The sequence below is a fragment of the Diaporthe citri genome (genome assembly GCF_014595645.1).
Source record: "Diaporthe citri strain NFHF-8-4 chromosome Unknown scaffold_1, whole genome shotgun sequence".
Lineage (NCBI taxonomy): Eukaryota > Fungi > Ascomycota > Sordariomycetes > Diaporthales > Diaporthaceae > Diaporthe > Diaporthe citri.
Genome location: NW_025064846.1, coordinates 5,869,724 through 5,892,067, shown reverse-complemented (window position 1 = coordinate 5,892,067; position 22,344 = coordinate 5,869,724). Strand labels below are relative to the sequence as shown.

The following is a 22,344-nucleotide window of genomic DNA, read 5'->3' as shown; positions in this document are numbered from 1 at the left end:
GTAGATACACTTATAGGTATATGTTCAGCCTAGTGTATGTTTTTATAGCTTTTTAGTATTTCGGCAAAGTTTCTTACTATCTGTGAAAGTTGTTGTTCTTGATGATATACAGATGTAAAACTGAACATGGGACTGAAGATCTACAGAGTCCGGCTGATTTATCGGCATTGAGATGAGACGGAGCCTCCTGTACGGCGTCCCAAGTCTTTTGCGTTGTTTTCAATTGATCCAAGAGCATAGTCTCACACACTCACAAGACGAGACACTCGGTTTAAACGGTGGGATAATTTTGTATCAACCCTGTGGCAAGGTGACTTCTCAAAAAGGGAGCATCCCGCTGCATAATCGTGTGTAACATGTCATATGGGACCGTACCCAATCCGTCGGGTTCACCTGCAGGGTCTGTATTACCTGCATATCAAGATACATTGAAATGGAGACTGGGCCGAGAGCACTTATTATTCTTCTCTCCACTTCAGAAGATAACCCAAGGCTTCCATCCGACCTTGCACACTTTCGCAAAGTACAAAGATATGAGAGCACCTAGATACACGAGCCCGGTGAAGACGATAACCCCCCAATAGTCGCCTCCGTTCGAGGTCAAAATGTTGCCACCGATGGGCACACCCACCAGGCAAGCAAAGCTGACAACAGTATAGCAGGTCGCATAGTATCGGCCGTAATTCTGCGTCTTGCACAGGAGGCCTATGCAGACCGGTGTGATGCTGATATTGCTGCCGCTGGCGAAACCAAACGTCACCGCGAACAGTATCAGGCCGGCAGTGTAAGACCCAGCGGGCAGCCAGATCGCGAGGCACGAGATAATCGACATGACAATCATGATCAGATTTATGTTGAAGGGCCCAATCTTATCTCCCCAGTAGCCCGGCAGCGCGCGGCCAAAGGCGGACGCGGCGTTGAGGATGGGCAGGATCTGGAATGAGAAGGCCTCGGAGAAGCCCTTTGAGCGTGCGTAGGACGAGATGTACGTCAGAGGGATGAAGAGGGCGAACTCGAGGAGGAACATGCCGATCGTCGTCAGCGTGAAGGCGCTGTTGCGAAAGATGTTGAAGTCCGGGCGGGCGCTGGCGCCGAGGGCGGGCGGGAGGCGCGAGCGGATGAGGAAGTTGGCACACCCGCAGATGGCCAGCACGGTGAAGCCCAGGGTGCGGACGGACCAGCCCCAGCCCAGGCGCGGGAACAGCGACTGCAGCATCAGCGGGAACACGATGCCGCCGATGCTGCCGCCCGTGGAGGCGATTCCAGTGGCGAGCCCCCGGCGTGCTTGAAAGAAGTGCCCTACAGCAGCGAGGGAGGGCGTGAAGAGCAGGGAACAGCCGAGGCCGCAGAATAGTCCGAAGGACAGGATGAAGTGCCACAGCTCTGTCGGTGTGTTAGCAGCAGTGGATATGCGGAGCTAACTCGGCGCGTTGAAAGAGATGCTTACCTGTGGAGATGCTAAAAAGCATCAGGCTGGCACCAACAAACACGGTGCCGGTCAGGATCAGCCATCTCGGGCCATGCTTGTCGAATAAGGGCCCGATAAATAAGCCCCCAAAGAACACGACGAACGTGTATACGGAGAAAATCCACCCGACTGTGCCCTCGTCAGTCCTTGAGCTGGTTTGTCATCACATAGGTCTGGAAGGTTGCGAGGGTGTTCATGAGGCCGAGTGACGATAGAAGCGCCAGCCAGGCGCCGAGGACGACGAGCCATGCCCGCAGTCCTCCTTCCGGATAGGACTCACTATCGCCGGCCGATGAGGCTGTGTCTCTCCCCGGTGCCTGGTCCGCGTTGCTAGGCACAACGAATAACGGCGGCGGAATGGCATGGGCGCTGCTGCTGTTGTTATGGTAATTACTGCTGCCGTCGTCGATGTTGTGGTTGTTGTTGGTGTCGTCCGCAGGTGCCTTTTCGGTCACCGAGTCAGGTGCGTGGCCATGGTCCAGTGAGTCTTTGGGCTGTGCCATTTTAAGACTGTCTCGAGACCAAAGAAGGATTCACGACTCTACTGTATAAAGCTCTCGAATCCAGTGGGGCCCTTGTCGCCAACGAGCCAGCCAGAAACCACAGAAAATTGTGATACAACTGATCATTTATTGCAGTTGAAATTCCTGATGAGCAGATTTGCCGGTTTATTCCATATATCCGCTCTTGGAAGAGGGGTCCAGGGCCGTACTCGGCCCGGAAAGGTTGGTTATGACTATCACATACCGTATGTTGGGCATTGCTCGATTTCATTATGTAAGGATTTCATCAGTCGCATTTGTGCTTTGTGACAGCACCTCTTAGTGTCCCTCGCCGTCGGAGTCATGGGTTAGCGGCAATCGGCTGTAGGTCTACAGGCTTAATCGTAATGGGTGTGCATTTGCGCACCTGACTGCTTGGCAGACCGACTGCCAACAGAGTACCCTCACACCTCCTAATTGTGACTTTTCTCTAGGCTGTTTCTCTGTCCCAGTGGACTGATAGTCGCAAAACACTACAGGCTCGCCGGTAGCAATCCGAGGAGGCTTCCACGGAACGTGCTCCATCAGAGAAATGGAGCGAGGCTGGAGTTGTGGGCAAATATGTCCCCTCTTGCGCTTCCTTGGTCCTGGCATACCTTGTCTTCGGGTTGAGAACAGCCGCTGAAGACCTCCGGGAGGCGTAGCCTTGTCTCTTCGAGTCTACGATCTTGTGAAAGGCGCAGAGCCTCAGTCTTCGTCTTCCTCGACTTCCTCCATCGTGACTTGCCGAGATGCTGTTGCCGAGGCGTGGCCGGGCTCCGTTGACTGTGATCCCTGGACGTCGTGTGATGCATGCAGGTAGCCCTCTTTCTCCAGCCTGTCCGCCTCTTCAGGCTCCATGAGACCGCCCTTGCCTTGAGTCTTGTCCAATTTCTGCCTTACCACGCTGGGGACGAATGCGACCGCCTCCTTGCGAAGGTCTCGCACTATAGGCTTGGACTCGTATACCGTCTTTGCTTCTGGCGCAGGCGTGGGCGTCGACTGTTGCCTCTCACCTCTGCCGCCCCTGTCGTTGCCGCTGCCTAACGGCTCAAGATTCGCATTCTTGATCTCGTTCATCTTGGCCCTCCTCTTAGCCCACCACCGGTCCATGACCTCTTTGGGGATTGGCGGCGGCGTGTCCCTCGGCATTGGGATACTCTGCACATCCTCTGGCACATCACTGTCGCTGCTGAGTTCGACCTCGTCGTAGTCCCTCCGCCTCTTCCCCAGCGCTCCCCTGTCATTGTCGCCATCTCGGCGTGGCCCGCTGCTTCGGAATTGCGGTGCCGCATCGCCGAGTGTCTCCCGTGCCTTCTGGACAGCCTTGAGCTCCTTCTCCAGGCCCTCGAGGACCTGCTCTTCGTGGTGTGTGAGTTTTCCGCCGCCGGCAGTCACGGCTTTGAGGTCGTCGATCTGCTTTTGTAGGTGCACTGGGTTGCGCTTTGCGAGCCGCTCGTTGCGCTTGGCGGTCACATCTGCCTTGCCCTTCTTGATGGCCTTGGCCTTGTCGGCCTTGCGCTGGGCCTGCACGGGGTTGAAGTTGCGTTCCTTTGGCATGTTGTGTGTGCTGTAGGGGAGAAAGTGGAAAGACCAGGAAGGTAGCAGGAGGAAATGCGAGGTAGCAAGACCCAATCAAGGAACTCTGCAGGGGAGGTACCGCTCAACTTCCAAAGCTTCTGATGCATGACGAACCCGCATGGCTTATCAGCAAAGCTTCTTATCTCTTAACGCCGAAAAAGTCACGTGCGGGCAGCCACTAGTGGAGCTCGCCCGATTCTGGCCCCGCTGTGGCGCGGCGAAAAACGAGTGTGCAATTCCACAGAATCCGACTTGCCCGTCTACGACTCATCACCCAGCGCCGACGAAACCCACCGACTTTCATCAAACAACCCATCAACGAACCTTCGTCAATCGATCAGGACATCATCGAAAATGGGAAAGGTTCACGGATCTCTGTAAGGCCTGCGACACCTGGGGCGACCGCTGCGGGAGGCAACGAGCGGGAAGAACAAAATTCTAACAAAATTGTCCACAGCGCCCGTGCCGGCAAGGTCAAGTCTCAGACCCCCAAGGTTGAGAAGCAGGGTGCGTACCACTGCAAATTTCTGATGATCCTGAGATGTATGCGGAAATGCTGACGGATTTTCGATGACAGAGAAGAAGAAGACCCCGTATGTCTGATGGATCCCCCCGATCACGCGATGACGATGCCGACCTCATCCCAAATCACCCGAAACCTCGAAGCTAACAACCACACAGTAAGGGCCGCGCAAAGAAGAGACTCACATACACTCGCCGCTTCGTGAACGTGCAACTCACCGGTGGCAAGAGGAAGGTGCGTTTGACGCCCAGGCGTGATGGGCGCGACACTGCCGTCGCGGCTGCCATCTCTTCCATTCCCACCGCACCTGGACAACCGAGGCTGACATCGTGTTAGATGAACCCCAACCCAACCTCCTAAGCTCGCCTCTGCTTTTCTGGGATGAACGGTGACGGAACTATCGGAACGACAGGACTAGAGGGCTAGAGACGATGGCGGGCGGCTGCCGGGAATGAAGGGATGAATGGGGTCTCATGACAAGAGTACACACCCACGGCGACTTCGGCCATTACGGTCTACTCAGGGACTCTTCTGCATGATGATGGAATTGCATCTGTGTTTCTACCGAGTTTAGGCGCACGGGTCCTCCTCAATACGGAGCCCGAGGACGCCCCATCTCGAGTCCTCGAAAACGATTAGAGAAATTCGATCGATTTGTCTGGTCACCAACATCTCGCGCGCCTCATCTTACAGTCTTTAGTGATACAGGAGCCAGTCTGTCGCTGGTTGAGCGGCTTTCCGATGGATTGAATGCGACTTCTTCTGACCACATCACCATCTGCCCGCCACAAGGTCATAGGCCTAAGCAGGGCGAGTCTTGGTCATGCCCTTCTGCGCGAGCTCATGCTACTATGCGGTGATGGAGAGTGCCTCGCTCTGTGCGGTGTGACAAGGGCCAAAGCAGCAGGTGTATACCCGTGTTTGATTGAATGGCTACGCGATGTGCCTGTGCACCAAGGATGATATTATGGGTCTTTGAGAGATGACTGCTTCGCTGCAATCCTTCTCTTTCGGAGTAGGTGGCCCAGTGGCTGTCTATCCATTTGTCCTCCACCGTGCTGTCAACTACGGAAGTCACACTGCTATCTCAGACTCATCAGCAAGGACGCTTACGTGCAGTGGCTATGGCCATGATCTATGAAGGAAGCTGGTCATCACCCGCTTATAGTAAGCTTGCATGCTGTCCAGCTGTCTTCGACCGCGGAACACACGGTGCATCGTAATCAGTCAGTTTATCCAGGCTGCTGTTCTAGACACTCCCGGGATATTCTGTTTCCCCTGGTTGTGACATTGAAGCCCACGGCACTGGTGTGAAGAGCGCGGGAGAGAGCGTGCCTACGGAACTGTTGCCTATCCCCCGTCAACGTCAGACACGGGACCCGGTTCTCTCTCTCGCCGCGAGTCAAAAGTTTATCATTTGTTACTGTGACGAAGTCCCGTGTTTACTGCCAACTCCTTCCCGCGACTCTTGTTGACGGAGATGTTGACGGTCACGCAGCAGTCCTCTCGGTGGTCGCAAAGCCCACGATGGGTATCGAGCCCTAAGTGGAAGCTCGCTCTCGGCGGACGCGACATTGGGAAGCGCTATTCCCTTTCTGTACGCTGACGAGCAAACAGTGGCGGATCTTGGGCACCTCGTGCCAAACCCGTCAAGAGACAACGTAGACAAGCCTGGCCAGGTCTGCTAACCTGAGCGCCTGCGAGTTCTGAGCTTGTTGACGAGTACAGGAGAGAACAATACCCGCGCGGATGCGCCGGTGGTGGTGGAATAAAAGACAGATTCGGGAGCGAGGACGGCACACCAAGAAGTTACAGAGAGTGTTGTTTAAGCCTTCGTATTGAGCTGGTTTCATCACTGTAGTACTGTGTACGATCAACGGTAAGGGCGAGATCGACACCCGGATAGTAGTAGCCGGTGAGTACTTCCCAAGGGCAGCAATCAACGAAGTAATCATCAGCAGACACGAGAACATGCCTAATGCAGTGCAGGGAGCTGGTGCAGTGTGCTGGCAAGCAAGGACCCAGACAGCCCAACACACAGACAGAGAGGATAGCCTTGGGAGACATAAAAGGTGTCCACGACACAAGCAGGCGGAATGCACAAAAAACCGCCCGTACCTAAGTACCAGAACCAATACCACACAGTACTTCCATTTATTCATCCAACATAAGCACAACTTTTATCTAAAATATTAACATCATTAGAATCAGATACTGGTTCTAGATATCTGAGCATAATTAGAATTAAGCACATACTATTTGGTTGTTGAGTAATTTGGGTTGTGATGTAAAGGGTTTGGGTGGGATTTGGGCTACGGTCGGTTTTTTGTGCATTCCGCCTGACAAGGTACACGGGTGGGGTTGGAATGGAAAACGGGACCGTTGAGATGCGTTTTGTCTTGTTTCAAGGCTTTTTAGCGTGGCCTGCCAGTCGCGTTGTCTTGTTGTTGCTTGACCAACCCGCGAACGGATGTTTTGATTCTGGGTGGGGCCAATGACGCCTCGCTGACTGACTGCTTGATCCTCCTTGGGCTCCTTTCCCCTCCTCCTCCTTCCCCTCCACCTCCGCCTCACTGCCAGTGCCACTGCAAGTGCCACTGCCACTTGAGTTTGTTCGACAAGGCCTGGATAAATAAGTGGGCATCGTCCCGGGTTTCTTGCCCCATGCTCTTTCTTGCATTTTGATCGCATCGGATTTGCATTGCATCAGTCGCAATCTCTCTCCCCCCCACCTTGGTGCGGCTGAGCCTGCTTCACATGTTGTTGTTGCCGTAGCCGCGCGTGTGTGTATCTATTGTGTGTCTCTGTTTATCTCGACTTTTCAGGCTCGAGCTTGGGCTGCAACACTCTCTCACCCGTTCTCTCACTCGCTCCCATTTTCAGTCCCCAGCAGACTTAGACTATCATCTCTCTGTCTCGCCCGAGGGAATCGACCAGTCAATCCTTGCCTTTGTGGCTCTCCCCTTCAATTCGACAGGTCGCATCGCACGCCCGCCACTTTTGCGCATCCCAGGCGCATCCAACGCGCCCTCGCCGTCACCAACCAACCCCCCACGACATCAACGCGCCACAACCACACAACATGGCCAGCTTCATGTCCAACATGCTCTCCGGTGGAGGCAAGGATGCTAACAACTCCAACGCCAACGCCAACAGCAGCAGGCTGGACCTTGGTCGCCCCTCGACGCCCATTAGTAGGAACAGCTTCATCGAGCCGGCCAACACCCCCAAGGGCAGCCCCAGCAAGAGGACCGCGCCCCCGGGTGCCCGAGAACTGCCCCAGGCTTTCGAGAGCCACCTCAAGCTCAACGCCGCCACCACTCTCGACAGTCCCATCAAGCTCGGCCGTCCTCAATCCGTCATCACCCCGCTGTCTCCCACCAAGCTCAGCAATGCCCAGTCATACGACCCCTTTGACGCCGAATCCACAACAAATACCCTTGTTGATGATAGCATCCTCCAGAGAGGGACCCCCACCACCCCGCTCAAGCACCAGGGCCAGGAGAACACCCCTCCGACCGCCTCCAAGATACCCATCTCTCACAACCATGCCGCTCAGTCGAGACAGGAATTGTACAGCAGTCCGCGTGCGCCTCCTCCGGGCAAGAAGTTCGACACGTCCCGCGGTCTCACAGACGAGGAGCGAGCTGTTCTGGAGAAGCCCAATGTGAGGCGTCTGGTCAATGTGACACAGCTTTGTGAGCCACCGTTATTCCTACTGCTTGACATCTGATCCCTACAAATGGCTAACGCGACTTTTCTGCAAAGACTTCCTCGACTACTATTTTGATCTTCTGAGCTATGCCGGCAACCGCCAGGGCCGCCTCAATGCCTTCCGCGCCGAATACCCTGAACCTCCCGAGACCGATGAGGAGACCTACAAGCAGATGTGGAGCAAGTACACCGGTCGCGAGCGGGCCAATCTGCGCAAGCGTCGTGTACGACTTCGACAGGGCGACTTCCAGATCCTGACACAGGTTGGGCAGGGTGGCTACGGTCAAGTGTTCCTGGCCCAGAAGAAGGACACGAAGGAGGTGTGCGCACTGAAGGTTATGAGCAAGAAGCTGTTGTTCAAGCTGGATGAGGTGCGCCACGTCTTGACCGAGAGAGACATCCTGACAACTGCCAAGAGCCAATGGCTTGTCCGTCTGTTGTACTCGTTCCAGGATGACAAGAATATTTACCTTGCAATGGTGCGTGTTTCCCTCCCGTGCTCTGCAAGGGCTTGACTGACATGGCGCAGGAATACGTGCCGGGAGGCGACTTCCGCACTCTGTTGAACAACACCGGTGTCCTGTCCAACAGGCATGCTCGATTCTACATTGCCGAGATGTTCTGTTCCGTAGACGCTCTCCACCAGCTCGGCTACATCCATCGCGACCTGAAACCTGAGAACTTCCTTGTCGACTCGTCTGGCCACGTCAAGCTGACCGACTTCGGATTGGCGGCTGGCATGCTCGCGCCTGCAAAGATCGAGTCAATGCGGCTCCGTCTGGAGCAGGCGTCGGAGACCTCGGTGCCCTTTGGCAAGCCAATGGACCAGAGAACCGTGGCAGAGCGAAGGGATGGATACCGGTCGATGCGCAACAACGACGCGAATTACGCCAAATCTATCGTCGGCTCTCCCGATTACATGGCCCCCGAGGTCCTCCGCGGGGAAGAGTACGACTTCACTGTCGACTACTGGAGCCTGGGCTGCATGCTTTTTGAGGCCCTGACTGGCTTCCCGCCGTTTGCTGGATCAAATGCAGATGAGACCTGGCGCAACCTGAAGCATTGGAAGGATGTTCTCAAGCGGCCTGTGTGGGAAGACCCCAACTACTTCCTGAGCAATCGTACCTGGAGCTTCATCACGACCTGCATCAATTCCCGGTCCAAGCGCTTCTCCAACGTGAAGGACATATATGCCCACCAATACTTCGCCGAGGTCAACTGGGAGACGCTGCGGGACACCAAGGCGCCTTTTGTGCCCGAGCTGGACTCTGAGACGGATGCTGGCTACTTCGATGACTTCACCAACGAAGCGGACATGGCCAAGTACAAGGAGGTGCATGATAAGCAGTCGGCCTTGGAGAACATGGCTGATCGTGACGATGACATGGGCAAGTCGCTGTTTGTCGGATTCACGTTCCGTCATCGCAAGACCGATGAGACCGGCGGCAGCTCAAGGAAACCGGTTACGGACAACACGTTCGGCACAATGCTGTAGGGCGAGCAGATGTTTGCTGAGCCGCAAAGTCCGGCTGGGAAGAGGAGGTGTGGAGAGCGGGCCCTGCGGGTGCCGATGAAGATCTCGCCCACCAAGGTGTCGCCGGTGAGAACGTACGTTGGGCGGTCACCTGGGCCTGGAAGTCCGACAAGGGCTGGGCATTAGCATGTATACTTTGATGAGAGGCATGGCTGATGATTGATGGTTGATGCTGATATTGATGACGTGTCTGTGGATGCGAAGCAAAGCTCTTTTCTTCTCTGAAATTACCGCTTGCGGTTTTGGTCCGATTGGACCGTGTATTACATATGACGCATCGGTTCGAGGAGTTCAGGGTTGCTGGCAGAATAGAATCGCAGGCCAGGGTTGGACAGGCAGGCAGGTAAAGGGTAGGAAACTTTGCTTGTCGGGATTCTCGGGCGGTAATAATGGCAGGATATCAGGAAAGCCGGGGTGTCGGGTGCGACTTTATCGCCTGTGGTTAGTTTGTCTGTCTCTGTCCTGAACATTGCCCAAGTCCGCCATGGCTCAACGGAAGCAGATGGCTTCGAGTGTAAACAAACCCATATAAGGAAAATAAATCACAAGTTATCAGTCTCGCCGACTGCAGAGAAGGCTCAGTAGGCGAGGAAACTTCACCATCCAACGTCAACCCAGTGGAGTCGGGGCCATCACTTACACGGGGTTCAAAGCCAATCAAATTCAGAGATCTAATCTAATCTCGCGGATCTCCGCCCCAGACCCATGTCGCCGACTTCCGAAGTAACCTCAAAGTCAGCCTTGGCAGTGAAACACGACCTTGAAACAAAGCCGAGGGTGAGCATCGATGAAGGACGTTGTCGGGGCTGCGTCAGATGTGCAAAAAAAGTCGCCTCTTGGGCTCGGAGGTACTCGTCAGATGTTGACGTATGATCCCTCCATTCCGACAGCCCCATTGCTGACACAGCCGGGCCCTATATACACAATCGTATGTGTATGGGGTAAGGGCCAGCTGGGGAGACTGCTTCGGACATTCCCCAACCTCTGTCCTCCCCGACCGCCGACGCCATCTCGGTCCCGACGTCGCAGCCATAGCGTCGACTCCACACGATTTGCCTTTCCGTCTCAAGGCATCTTTTTTTTTATTCTTGCTCTCCTTGTCGGGCTGAATGGAGTTGGGTGCGTCAGACTGGGAGGTATTCGTTGCACACGGCTGTTGTGTTCGTGAGTCGTCACCGCTCTTCCACCCCATGAACTCTATCGTGGCGATGGCTGGCCCGCCGCAGGCCACATGACAATGGACAATAGCTGGCGTGCCATGTATTTCAGCTTGCCTAGTTGCTGACGGCCAATCTATTTGACACGGAGGGGTAACATGCACGAGCTGCGCTGCCGCGCAAGCGCCGACGTCCTCCCTCCCCATCGTGCGTCTGTCTTCTCGGTGCTGTCCGGGCTGTCCGGCCGAGCTAGCGGCTGCGATCAGGCGCGCCGATCTCGTCACTGCGCTCCTCCCTTTCCGTCGACCCTGCGTTTCTCGAGTCCGCCAACTGGCGGGCCGAGAGGGAGAGATGCAGTAGCATGGGCCATGTGCCGGACCCGACTATCCCCCTTCGGGCCTGCGTGTCTCTCACACTGCGTCTCACGCCGCATGCAGTCGCACCATGGTGCTTTCCCTGTTTGGCCGTGCTGGGTCTCTGTCCCTCTGTATGTTCTGTCTCGGTCCCGACAGTGGGGCTGATGGTCACAACGAGGGTGAGCTGACGAATTCAGTATGCAAGGATGGGGCTGAACGAGCCTTGCGGTCGTGAGGCTGTTCTGCTGTTCTGCCCCCCGCCCTTCTGCCTATGACATAGGTGGACGGGGCTCATTCAGGTGTCATTTGGAAGCCTGAGGTCGCAGGTTTATAAACGGGCTCGTCCTTCCTCCTTCTGGCCTGGACCGATGCACTTCTCTGAGGATAAGAACAGCTCCCGCATATGCACCTCCTCGGACCAGCTCACCTGGAATACGCGCCACGCATACTTGCCTAGAGAAATACCCCGCCGCAAACTCCGAAGATGAAGACAGCCACTCTCGCAGCCCTCGCCAGCGGAGCAGCCGCCCAATGGTGGGGAGGAGCTCCCGACTGTGCCGTAGGTCCACGTCCCTGTCCTTTTCCCTTCCATCATCCACTGTCTCTCCGTCTCTATCTCTCTCCCTCGTGCGCCTCGGGCAAAAGATATAACTGACACACATGGTATAGCAATCCTGTCTGTCCTCAAAGTGGGCGTCCTCGACGCCAACGTCGGCCTGGCCTGAGCCGACGTCCTACTGCGACGGCGACGACACCAACTCGGTGGGCTCGTGCCTGTCCAGCGCGTGCTCCGCCACGCCGACAGCCTGGTCCTCGTACTCGTCCGCATCGTCCAGCATCTGCGCCGCCTGGTCGTCGTGCTCATCCGTCGGCTCGACGGGCGTGTACACCGTCTCCTGGCCAGCCGCCTCGGGGGGCTGGGGCCCCGGCGGCGGCAGCAGCGACGGCTGGAGCAGCTCCGGCCGCAGCGGATTCGGAGGAGGGAACGGTGGCCGCGGCGGCGGCGGTGGTGGCTGGGGCGGCTGGACCTCCAGCTACACGGCCAGCCAGGTGACAGTGACCGGCTGCCCATGGGACGGGAGCCCGTGGATCGGCCCCGGCGGCGACGGCGACAACGCGGGCTGGGGAGGCTGGGGTGCCTGGGGCCACGGCTGGACCTGGAGCACGCACAGCACCACCGTCACGGAGACTGTGACGGGCTCGAACGGGAACGTCGTCGTCTCTACCGGCCTTGCGCAGGTCGCCGAGGCTGTCAGCGGTGACGTTACGAGCACCACCACCCTGACCGGGAGCGATGCCACCGCTACCGCCACCGCGTCGTCCTCCAGCTCAACCTCCTCTGGGTCGACCTCGAACGCTGTGGCCGGTGCCAAGGTGGACCGGGGCGTGATTGCTGCCGGTGCCGTCTTGGGCGGCCTGGTTGGTGTGATGGCTGTGTTGTAAGAGATGGGTGGTGGCTCGGATACCTTTCACCCTCACTGGGGAGAGGGTTTGATATGGAGGATGGAGGCGGTACGGCCGAGGAGAGTTGTCAAGGGGTTGTGGTGGACTGGGACTCATTCTTTCAGCGGCACGGCACGCGAACGTATCATCGAAGTAATGTTTTCAAGTTGTGACCAAATTCCGAACACCTATCTGTTTAGGTAGCACCTAAACAAAACACCCCCTGCTTCCAGCACACTCGAGCAACATTTATTCATCCTTCGACCTCTGCGCTCAAGTCTCTTCTGTAGCATCCGAGTCTAACACACATTCGGTCACATTGAAGCTCCTGTTCTAGTCTCGTCAGAGTCCAATAGCCCTTCAATTTATGCAAACAACACTGGTCCTTGCCTGGCCTGGGCAGCCTTTGTCGACTTGGTATTTTCGATCGTTTGTGATCAAGTCGGTAAGGGACTTATAATCGCGTTCCGGTATTGGTCTTCTTTATTAGCAGAGGTACGGACGGTACTCATCAGTGGGATTCACTGTTGTCTGTAGTATGTGAACTAGGTGGAGTTAACGACACCGACGCCTATGTAAAATGCCACTTGCCCTTTTGCACGAAACATATGAAGTTCTGTGTATTCCTGGGGAAGGGGTTCATATATCGCCTGCCGCCGGTCACGGATATAGTTGCCATCAGCCTATGGATTCAATAGTAATGAAAATGGAACCTCATGCAAGAGAGACTTATGAAATTCATGCGGGTATGCCCTGGCCTCTGGATCCCAGACCACTTCCGACTAGCAAAAGAGCGAGGTCCTAAAAGTTCTATAGTGTCACATGTAAAAGTATAAATATCGATGCCCGATGTAGCCATAACAATTCCGAGTTTTCCGTGCTTATGAGCGGCAACTTAATTGTATTGGCTCTATATTGCCCTGACTTCCAGTGCACACTGCACAAGACTATCCTACCTACTCGTGCCTGATACTCCGCTTGATTCTTCCCCCCCTTGCTCATTGCCAGCTATTTCCTACCCTCGAATCAGATACATTCAACAAGGCTCAGTTGCGTCATATTTAAATACCAGTTGTTTGACTATCAAGCAGGTAGTGTTGTATTGAGACACTGCAACAAGCTCGACTTGCTGGAAAGGGATGGGGAATAGGGCCAATCAACGATAACATGAGGCGACAGATTGTTCCGTCGCTCGAGATTATGCCCGTTTTGTAGTTCCATATAGTCCTCGAATCTGATGTCTTCACTCTGGCCATAGTAGACCAATGTCCAAGGCGACCCATGCTCACCAATTCCAGAACCATAGCATATGGACGGACTATGAAGCTCTCAAGCCACCATGGAATTGGGTTGCTCTTGGATCCATCCCTCGCGACATCATCACGGCGACGGAAAATGAGCCAAGTCAATTCAGGTTGCGATTTCATTCTTTCTCTCGATATAGCTCGAAAGTCATCTACCGAGGAACAAGTACAATCCTCAAGGAGAACTCCAGTCTCTCCGTGCAAATGTTGCCCAGTCTTCGGAGGGTCGAATCGCTCACAGAATAATAATACTCTGGTGTATCTCTGCCAAACCACCATCTCTGATATCAACTTACAAATCCCGCGGGGTATCCACCAAATCTCTACGCAACAACAGCACGCGCGCACAACAGACGCAAACGACACAAAAAGCCCACGCTCTCGCTCAACCTGTTCCGCAAAATATACAGCCATCCCCAAGATCATCATATCTAGCGCAGGAAAAAAGCAACAGTTGATACCCTCGGGTGCCCCAAAAAGCCCCGGCCGGAAACCAAATGGCCGGAGGAAGAGTGTTGTAAAATCGCCAGAACCGCCCACGCTCGCTTGTTAAGAAAATCCCATAAAGTACCCTCTCGTGATGATGCGTTTAGAACCCAATAAGCCACGTCGCAATCAGAAACAGCTTTGGGCGTGAAAGCAGCGCTGCGGAACCAGTCTATGTCTCGACATGGCCTCCCCACCCCACTTCCCTTCCGCAAACTCGTGGTGCCGGCTAGGATCATAGGAGTAAAAGATCCAGATAGATCGTGTTGCGAAATGACCGCGCCGACAGTCATTCATCGAGCCGTTCGATCCATCGGAAGGAATCGTCGTTGCCGCCACCATAATAATGATTATTGGGTCGAGCACCCAAGTGCCTTGGTTTCGGCAAAGGGTATAAAACATTGCAAAGCATAAGATTCGTGAGACCCACCCCACCTCAAAAGTCAGAACGCGCCGAGCTGAATGCCAATATTCCAAACTGAAAGGGGAAGAAGCTGCCAACCACCGAGCCCCGGCATGCAATCAGAGCCATGCCGCGAGTGTGAAGCGAAGCAGCCTTCGCCTAGCTCTATGGACTGGCGTGGTATCATCGAGTCATGTAAAATAGCCGATTACGCGACTCAGTGGTGCGTATCGATGCAACAACCGTAAACGCCTTTCGAATATGCAGATCTGTCTCGTCGGAGCACTCAGAGACTCATGGTCAGCCACTCCCATTCCTGGGGGCCAGTTCCGGTACCGTTAGGCGCCACTGTCACGGGCGGCTGACCGGCAGGCATGCCCTTCATCATGCCGGAGCCAACCATGGGCCTCTGCGTCATGCCGAAGCCGTTGGCAAGGCCCAGGCTGGCCGAGTTCGACATGGTACCGAATCCACTGCTCGAACCGATCGAACGGGCCGTCTCGTTGGATCCGGTCGAGTTTTCGGGGCTGTCAATGTCCATCCCGGCATTGTCAGCTGCACTCTTGCTGTGCCTCCGCTGTCGCTTGGCGGATACTGCGACTGTGCGCGGAAGTGCGGAAGCCCCAGGTCCGGGAGTGGACTTCGGTGGGGCGGCCGCAATAGGAACGACGCCCTTTCCACCCACTGCACCGTTCGCTGTGCCTGCGTTCCCGTGGAAACTTGTTGGGCTGCTCCCAGCAGTGTTGCCGCCCGACGGCCCACCGCTGACTGGGGAATCGCTGGCATTGACGCTGCCGGCGCGGTTGGTCGCCGGAGGCGTCGAAGCCTGGCTAACGATGTTGCTAGCCGAGGAAGAGATGGCGAGCGAGGAGTTCTTGCGAGTGTTGGTCCCGGAATTGTTGTGCGAAGCATTCACGCTGGCATTCTTCTTCCCCGATCGCGTACTTGTTCCACCCACAGGCAGGCTGTTGCCTGAGCCACGATTCCGCTTCTTGATGACATCCGTCTTCAAACTCAGCGGTCTCACAACACCGTGGAGCTTCAAGAACAGACCACAGGCGTTACAAAGTGGCTGACCCTCAGGGTTCCGACGCCAAAGAGGCGTGGTTTGGGTGAAGCAATTTGTGCAAGTAGTGGGAGCGGTTCCGTCGGTTGACGAGGTGTTAGCAGCCTGCAGATTCGTCGAAGAGCCGTTCTTGGACCCAGGAGGTGACGACGGTCTGCTGGGGTTCACGGAGGAGTATCCGGACGTGTGACCAGCCCCGTCTGCCGGTGGGGAATTGGGATTGGATCGCGAGAGGCGATCAAACGCATTGCCTCGGTTTACCGCTGGGGTTGACGCAGTTCGCGGCACTTTCTGTCGGCGGTCTCCGCCATGTCTGAATGACTGAGATTGACTTCGGCCGAGATTGCCGCCTTCCCAGTCGTTGGAGTCCACATAATCTGTTGTCGTCCCACCGATAGTGACCCGCTTGGCAGTAGGCGGCCCACCCGGGTAGCGTGCAGCCTGGGTGCTGAATTGCCCAGGCAAGGACGCATCCCACTGCATCGCGTTGCCATGCGATGGCATTCCCTCAGCGTCGAACTCGGTTGAGGAGAAGTCATGCGGCATCGTCATATTGCGGTCAGCGAAAGCACCAACATCTTCCTCTCCATCATCCGAATCTGGCCCAAAGCTGAACATGCCATTGCTGTCCGGCATCATACTGACACCGGGAGACCGGACAGAGTGGTCTGGAAAGACCTGACTTGGGTCAATGTGGCCAAAGGAATTGCTGGTGGCGAAGGCGGAGGCAGGGTCCGCACCAGAGGTGGTGGGGAACATGGGGTTGCCATTGGACGGATTGTACATGAACTGGTTTGGCATCGAGTTGGCCAAGGTCGTTGGTGCTGGCCGGAACGGGTGTGGTCGTTGATGACGGACGTCCATGGAGCCAAAGTAAAAGGGTTCCTCGTGGATGGGATGGGGTGTAGAAACGGCGGATTGGTAGGCCGATCCAGGCGGTGAATAAAACTCGGTGTTCTGCACGGCCGAGGAGGGCATGGACTGGTTGTTATACATGTTGGCGAACGCCCCATGGTGCGCCATCGGCGAGGTGCCTGGAGAAAAGGCAAAGTTCGGTTGGAAAGGCCCTGCAGAGGTGATGATGGGATCACTCTCCATCTGAAAGGTGTCCAGGGGGAATGGCACGCCAGGGTGATTGGGCCCGTGACCCATGCCAGATGTATTGGGATGGTCGAGCGTGTACTCATGGAAGTCACCGTCCCCTTCTAGTCCGCCAATGCCGGACACGTGAGGCGAGAAGTCGGCTGGCCGCTTGCGAGTCTGAGAACTGTCAGTTGCGATCGAATCATAGTGCAGGATATCGAGTCGTGCCAGGCAGAATAGGCAAAGCCCCCATGTCACTGTTCTCGAAATGAAAAAAATTGCTTACCCGTCTCTCGTCGATGCTCGTCTTCCTGTGGTGCCTCGTAATGTACCCGAACTCGTGCTGAACATTGGGCGCGTGAGCAGGGACAGGGACAGACTGGGGTACGAAGTGCGGGAGAGAGGCCTGGCGGTGTTTGATGGGGATGGCGGTGATGTGCGAGCGCATCGGCTTGTCTTCGCCTCGCTTTGAGAGCTCGGGCGAAGGACTGCTGGCCGTTCCGGCGGGAGTCGCAACATTGTCAGCGACGAGGAAGTCGTCAAGGTTCATGGGGTCCGAGGTGGATATATTGTGCTCAGATGATTTTCGCAACTGGGCGATGCCGCTGGGGGCATTCCCACCGGATCTTTGGGAGGGAATAACAAGTTAGCACCTTATCGTTCCTTCGCATGGCATGGCACTGCATGGAGGTGACCGCATTGCTGGCGTCGCGCAGGTAGCGGAGCAGACAACCGTACCTGGAAGACTCGTTGGCGAGCTGCTGCTTGCGCAGACTGGCATGCATCATGCGCCATGTGAGGTTCTCCATGCGCTCCTGGTTGGGCAGGCTCTGCTTCGTCTTGCTGAAGAAGCGCCAGACCTGGGCGGCCAGCGGGTCCTCCTTGCCCAGGTCGGCCGGGCTGGAGCTCATCCCTGCGATGCCATCCTGGAAACCGGCGAAGGCGTCCGTCTTGGACAAGGTGCCTCGTGCATTGTCCAGGGTCTTTGAGAGATCAAAGCGGACTTCCTTGAGGCTGCCGCGCATCTCTGCGGTGTTCTTGGACTTGTTGGTGGTGGTGGTGGTGTTGGACCTGTGGGTGTTGCTGGGGCTCCCGTTGGTGACCAGTGAGGCGGTACCGATGCTCTTGTTAGTCCTGGCGGGAGCGGAGCGCTCTGATTGCTCCGGCTTGATGTCGCCGGGGCCGCTGTCGGCGGGCCTTCGTGGGAATCGGAAGTCGTGCTCTGTTGAGGTAGGGCTCATTGAGATCAGGGGACTCGACGTCGATATGGCGGCCATGTCGTACGGACGAGTCGAGTCGGCTTTGAACTGTGCTTCTGGGGGGGTGAGGATGCGGTGGTGAAGAGAGGGAAGCGGGAAGACTTCGGCCAGAATGGGGGGAATTCTTGGGACTTGTACCGTCCAAGCAGAGACCAGAGACAAGAGAGGATCCCGGGAGGCTCTACCCCACGTTCGGCTGGCCGCACCTGCACCCACACCCACACTTGTCTCTCACACTCTCACACTCTCACGCTCGCACACTCAGTCACTAACACGCACACCCCTACAAGCACAAGCACAGGCCTGGCTGGGCCGGGCTGGCGGTTCCTTTGGCCGTCCTGGCAGTCAGTCCGTCAGTAGTGTGTGGCCTGTCTTGTCTGGTCTGGTCTGGTCCCTGGTCCGGCGGGTTGGTGGTGTGCCTCTTCTTTTTTTTTTTTGACGCTGCCACTAGAGCCTGGAGAGGAGAGAGTGCGCACAAGCCGAGCAGCGGTCACCCAGGTCCAAGCAGCAACCTGGTCCGCCGAAAGTGGAATTGCACGCCCTGGCCAACCAAGGGCGGTAATAATAGAGTTGTCGGGACCAAGATGCGATTCAAGAGTCAGGCTCAGGCTGCACTCGCGGGCAGGGGACGAGGGAAAAATTGTTAAAAGTGCCACACGACAGTAACAGCAGAGCAGAGCATGACACGACACCACACGACACGAGCCGACACGATCTGACCGATCCCTCTGCCCTTGTACAAATATGCGCTCCTGTCGTTTGTCCCCTCTCTCTCTCAGTCCTGCACTCTGTTCTCAAGCGTGCGTGCATGCGCACACACGAGGTCCAGTCCAGATTCCATTACTGTTGCTATTACGCCCCCCTCGGAAGGCACAGCTACAGATAAATGTGCATGCGCATCAACAGGGCACGGCGCAAAACCGAGTTGCGGAAGCGGTGGTGGTGGTGTTGGTTGTGGATGCCCATCGGAGCGTCTGATGAAGCCTTCTCCACCTGCTGGCCTCTAGCATCTCGCTCGGCCACTCTGATCCCAGCAGCGCCAGCATCTTGCAGCAGCCGCAGGCCTTTCTTTCGGCTTAACCTGCAAAAGCGCAGGACCAGGGGTGGATCCTCCTACGCCGGTGGGCCCCTGCGCACGCGAAGGTGGGCGGGGCCACTTGGGATGCAGAAAGACGAGAACGAGACATTTTGCCTGAAGTAGGCATCGGATGGCTGGCGGGCTGGCGGGCTGGTCAAGTCGTCTGCAGCCTGACGCACAACGGTGCAGTTGATCATCCACTACAGGGCCCCTGTTCAGGCCGTTTTTTAAGGGTCCTCGAGATGTCCTTGCCATGAGGCATCGAATTGCGGCGATCCGCTCCCACTCATTGTTTTCTTTTCCTGTAAATCTCAATGCGTGCAGCAGAGCGGTTGCATCAAGATGCACTGTGAGGTCTGCCGGGTACAATTACCAGAATGACATCAGAAGATTGACTGAGAAGGCCATTACGAGGGCATCGCCAACCTTTCGCGATGATACACTGCCCTCCCAAAAGCATCACCGGCCCAGTGGATAGGTGACGCATCTGGGTCGATCCCTGGCACGCTAGGGGCTTCTTGGTTTTCCCGGGACGTGAGAGAGGATTGGCATGGACTGTCCAGTCGTTAATTAGACCATCCGACCCCTTTCCGAAATCTTCCTTTCCAAGTGGCCCAGTGCTGCTAGTGTCTGGAAGCAAGGCTTGTTCCCTGTCTGAAAACCGTAGTGTCGGCCTTGAAATCGTCAACCATCTCTTCCCATGTGGGGACTGGGACAGGCAACGTTCAGGTGAGATTGTTGCACACGACAGCCGCTGGAAGACCCAGGCACGTTCCCCAAAACTCACAGGCGGGTTTCGGGGGGCATGCTTGCGTGCAGCCAGGAAGCTAGGAAGAGAAGGTCCCGTCCAGCCTGCGACACCGAGCTCGTGTGGGGGCAGTCGAGCACCCGATGGGCATGCCGGATTTGAGACATGGACATAAAATAACCTGTGCAGTCTAGACTCGGGGGTGCATATCCTGGCACACAGCAGGTGCCCATGTCAGGATGCGGTGCGAGGCCATACAGCGGGCATTGCTTGCTCAGCTGCGCAGCTGGGGTTGGAAATCCTCGTGCACGGAGAGTCAGTCCCTCGGTGTTAAGGACATGCAGGAGCGGGCATGGTGGACATGGTGTGAGGCTTTGGAGCTAGCGACGCAGACAGGGTTGGCGGCGTGGGGTTTCTTCCTGCAAGCACGGATGAAGGAGGTCGAATGTAGTCGGTACCGGCAGGGGCACGCGCGAGTGGATGGGCCGTGATCGGCAAGGATGGCTTGCTCCGCGCGAGGAGCTGCGACAGCAACGCTGCGCGGCTGCTGTGGCTGCTCACGCATCGGCGTCGCAGCGCGCGGATCGGGCCCCTTCAAACTCGGCCTGTTGAGCATACATTCGTGGTCATGGACATGGTCAGCCGTCCAGCAAGGCCGAGTACCGCCGTGCCCGCGTCGTGGGCTCATCCGGCACCTCTGGACTCTGGAGCGATTTGGAGCACATGTAGACTACTGTGGTAAGCCAGGCAAGATCTGGGCCGATGGGTCGTGCACGTACGATATCTCTGCCGGTGACTCGTTTACGGTTGTCATTTGATACCAAGCAAGACTGTGGAGCAACAGATGGTCCCTGCCCGACCTGGGAACTGGAAAAAACTGGGAAGAGGTGGCATTCTGCCTTAAACCCACGAGATTCCCGGGTTCCGAGCTCTCTGGGCGGCGAACGGCCTCCACCGTGATGGTTCGTACCGTCGCAGAGGATCCGGACCAAGGGCAATATGAGATTCTGCATTGAGACAAGAGAGGCGTGCCTGGTATTGTGCGGCTGAGCTCTCTCCACGCAGATCCACGGAAGTTGGCCGGCGATGCTGGCGGCGGGTGGGAACGGCGGACGGCGCTGTCGACTCAAGACCTAGTTTTTACAATACACGCTCCCAGGCCAGCCGGAGACAGACTGTGAGAAGGCTCCTTGACTGTTGCTTCACTTCAAGCCCCTTGGCCGCCTGGGATGTTCCGCGGTTGACGTCAGGCCAGGTGCGGCAACGAGCAAAATGTGGGCTGCCGATGTGGCGTCCACATAGCCTGGATAAGTGTAGTTTAGGACATGTCCATCATCCACGGGAGTGCGGATGTCGACGTTGCTTCCGCGGCAGTCTGATCGGAACGTAGCCCGTATGTTTAGCGCTGCACAGAGGTGGTTCACGCCCCTCCTCCTCCTCCTCCTCCTCCTCCTCCTCCTCCTCCTCCTCCTCCTCCATAATCGGAGACATTAAAGCCCACACTGGCTGACTTAGTCACAGCAAAGTGATGCGACGGGGTTTGGGGGGTTGGAGGGGGGACCGGTTTCCATAGTTCAGCGATGCTAGACAGCAGTGTGTAGCTGGCGCTAAGTATTAAATGCCCAAAAATTCGCGGCTGTCGGTGTGCATTCTGTGATGAGGAGGCGCTGGATATACCTTTTCCCATGGCAATTACTTAGTCTGATAGGTTAGGATGGCATCGTGGCTGGCAGTAATGACAGGGCCCGAGGAACCTGTATTCGGTCCTGTGGCTGGCCCCTGGGCAGGTACTTTTAATCACGACTTTGGACAGTGGTGTGTAAGCAAACCGTGGTTTCAGGGTCCTTTCTATTAGTACCTATGCAGTCGCTATGTTGCGCAGATGTCGTCAGTTTCGAGAGGGGGACTGGATGGGATTGGTGGATGTTGTTGACCTTCCTGCAGCAAGATGATGACCGCGGAAGCAATCCACTGTCCTGTGGATCTGTCGCCTCCGTGCTTTGATTTAGCTGTGGGAGCTCTAGAATGCTGCAGCACTGCGGCTGAGAAGCTGGCGATGGGAAGACGGTCGTGCCCTTGGAGTCCTGGGCTTGTGAGTCCTGAGTCCTGACAGGCACGACTGTACCGTGGTACTCATGGTGGACAGGTATCACGGTCTGTGGGACCCCGGACCAGACAGGCTGACTGACTGACTGACTGACTGACTGACTGACTGACTGACTGACTGACTGACTGACTGACTGACTGACAGGCAGGCAGAAACTGCCAGAAAGGCAGGCACGCAGGTGCAAGTGGGTGTTCGTCTGTGCTCGAAACCCCACACCCCTCCACCGCCCACACAGCCCGCACCGCACCCACCCCATGCTTACTACACCCACACAACACCCACTTTCCACCCACGCCAACGCCCACATCCATTGGACTCGCTCGCTTTTCAACACAATGAACTGCACTTGGACTACGGCATAATGATCACTGGGCCCTTCCCACGAACTCCCGCCCGCACCTGGGGGGCCGAGACCAGCCTCGCCATCCCGCGCGGGCACTGACAAGTGCTCACCCTGCTCCTGCCTGCCTGGCCGGCCTCAAGTCACACCACAACCACGCGCTGACGCGCACT

General features: G+C 56.4%; 6 protein-coding genes across 6 annotated transcripts; 3 read left to right on the top strand and 3 right to left on the bottom strand.

Annotated features, from left to right (window-relative positions):
• Positions 1-475: 475 nt before the first annotated feature.
• On the bottom strand, positions 476-1,971 carry INS49_001581 (uncharacterized protein; the record flags this gene model as incomplete). The annotated part of the gene is made up of 3 exons (XM_043162406.1): positions 476-1,383; positions 1,448-1,597; positions 1,749-1,971. The coding sequence occupies 3 exons, from the start codon at positions 1,969-1,971 to the stop codon at positions 476-478; spliced, it is 1,281 nt and encodes a 426-aa protein (XP_043030912.1).
• A 726-nt stretch (positions 1,972-2,697) lies between these two features.
• On the bottom strand, positions 2,698-3,549 carry INS49_001580 (uncharacterized protein; the record flags this gene model as incomplete). The annotated part of the gene is made up of 1 exon (XM_043162405.1): positions 2,698-3,549. One exon carries the CDS (start codon positions 3,547-3,549, stop codon positions 2,698-2,700), a length of 852 nt encoding a protein of 283 aa, XP_043030911.1.
• A 375-nt stretch (positions 3,550-3,924) lies between these two features.
• INS49_001579 (uncharacterized protein) lies at positions 3,925-4,453 on the top strand (the record flags this gene model as incomplete). The annotated part of the gene is made up of 5 exons (XM_043162404.1): positions 3,925-3,947; positions 4,028-4,077; positions 4,148-4,163; positions 4,252-4,327; positions 4,430-4,453. The coding sequence occupies 5 exons, from the start codon at positions 3,925-3,927 to the stop codon at positions 4,451-4,453; spliced, it is 189 nt and encodes a 62-aa protein (XP_043030910.1).
• A 2,722-nt stretch (positions 4,454-7,175) lies between these two features.
• INS49_001578 (uncharacterized protein) lies at positions 7,176-9,302 on the top strand (the record flags this gene model as incomplete). The annotated part of the gene is made up of 3 exons (XM_043162403.1): positions 7,176-7,791; positions 7,862-8,286; positions 8,337-9,302. The coding sequence occupies 3 exons, from the start codon at positions 7,176-7,178 to the stop codon at positions 9,300-9,302; spliced, it is 2,007 nt and encodes a 668-aa protein (XP_043030909.1).
• A 2,036-nt stretch (positions 9,303-11,338) lies between these two features.
• Positions 11,339-12,297, top strand: INS49_001577 (uncharacterized protein; the record flags this gene model as incomplete). Its single annotated transcript, XM_043162402.1, has 2 exons — positions 11,339-11,413; positions 11,524-12,297. 2 exons carry the CDS (start codon positions 11,339-11,341, stop codon positions 12,295-12,297), a joined length of 849 nt encoding a protein of 282 aa, XP_043030908.1.
• Positions 12,298-14,776: 2,479 nt separating this feature from the next.
• Positions 14,777-17,880, bottom strand: INS49_001576 (uncharacterized protein; the record flags this gene model as incomplete). The annotated part of the gene is made up of 3 exons (XM_043162401.1): positions 14,777-16,816; positions 16,926-17,265; positions 17,378-17,880. The coding sequence occupies 3 exons, from the start codon at positions 17,878-17,880 to the stop codon at positions 14,777-14,779; spliced, it is 2,883 nt and encodes a 960-aa protein (XP_043030907.1).
• Positions 17,881-22,344: the final 4,464 nt, after the last annotated feature.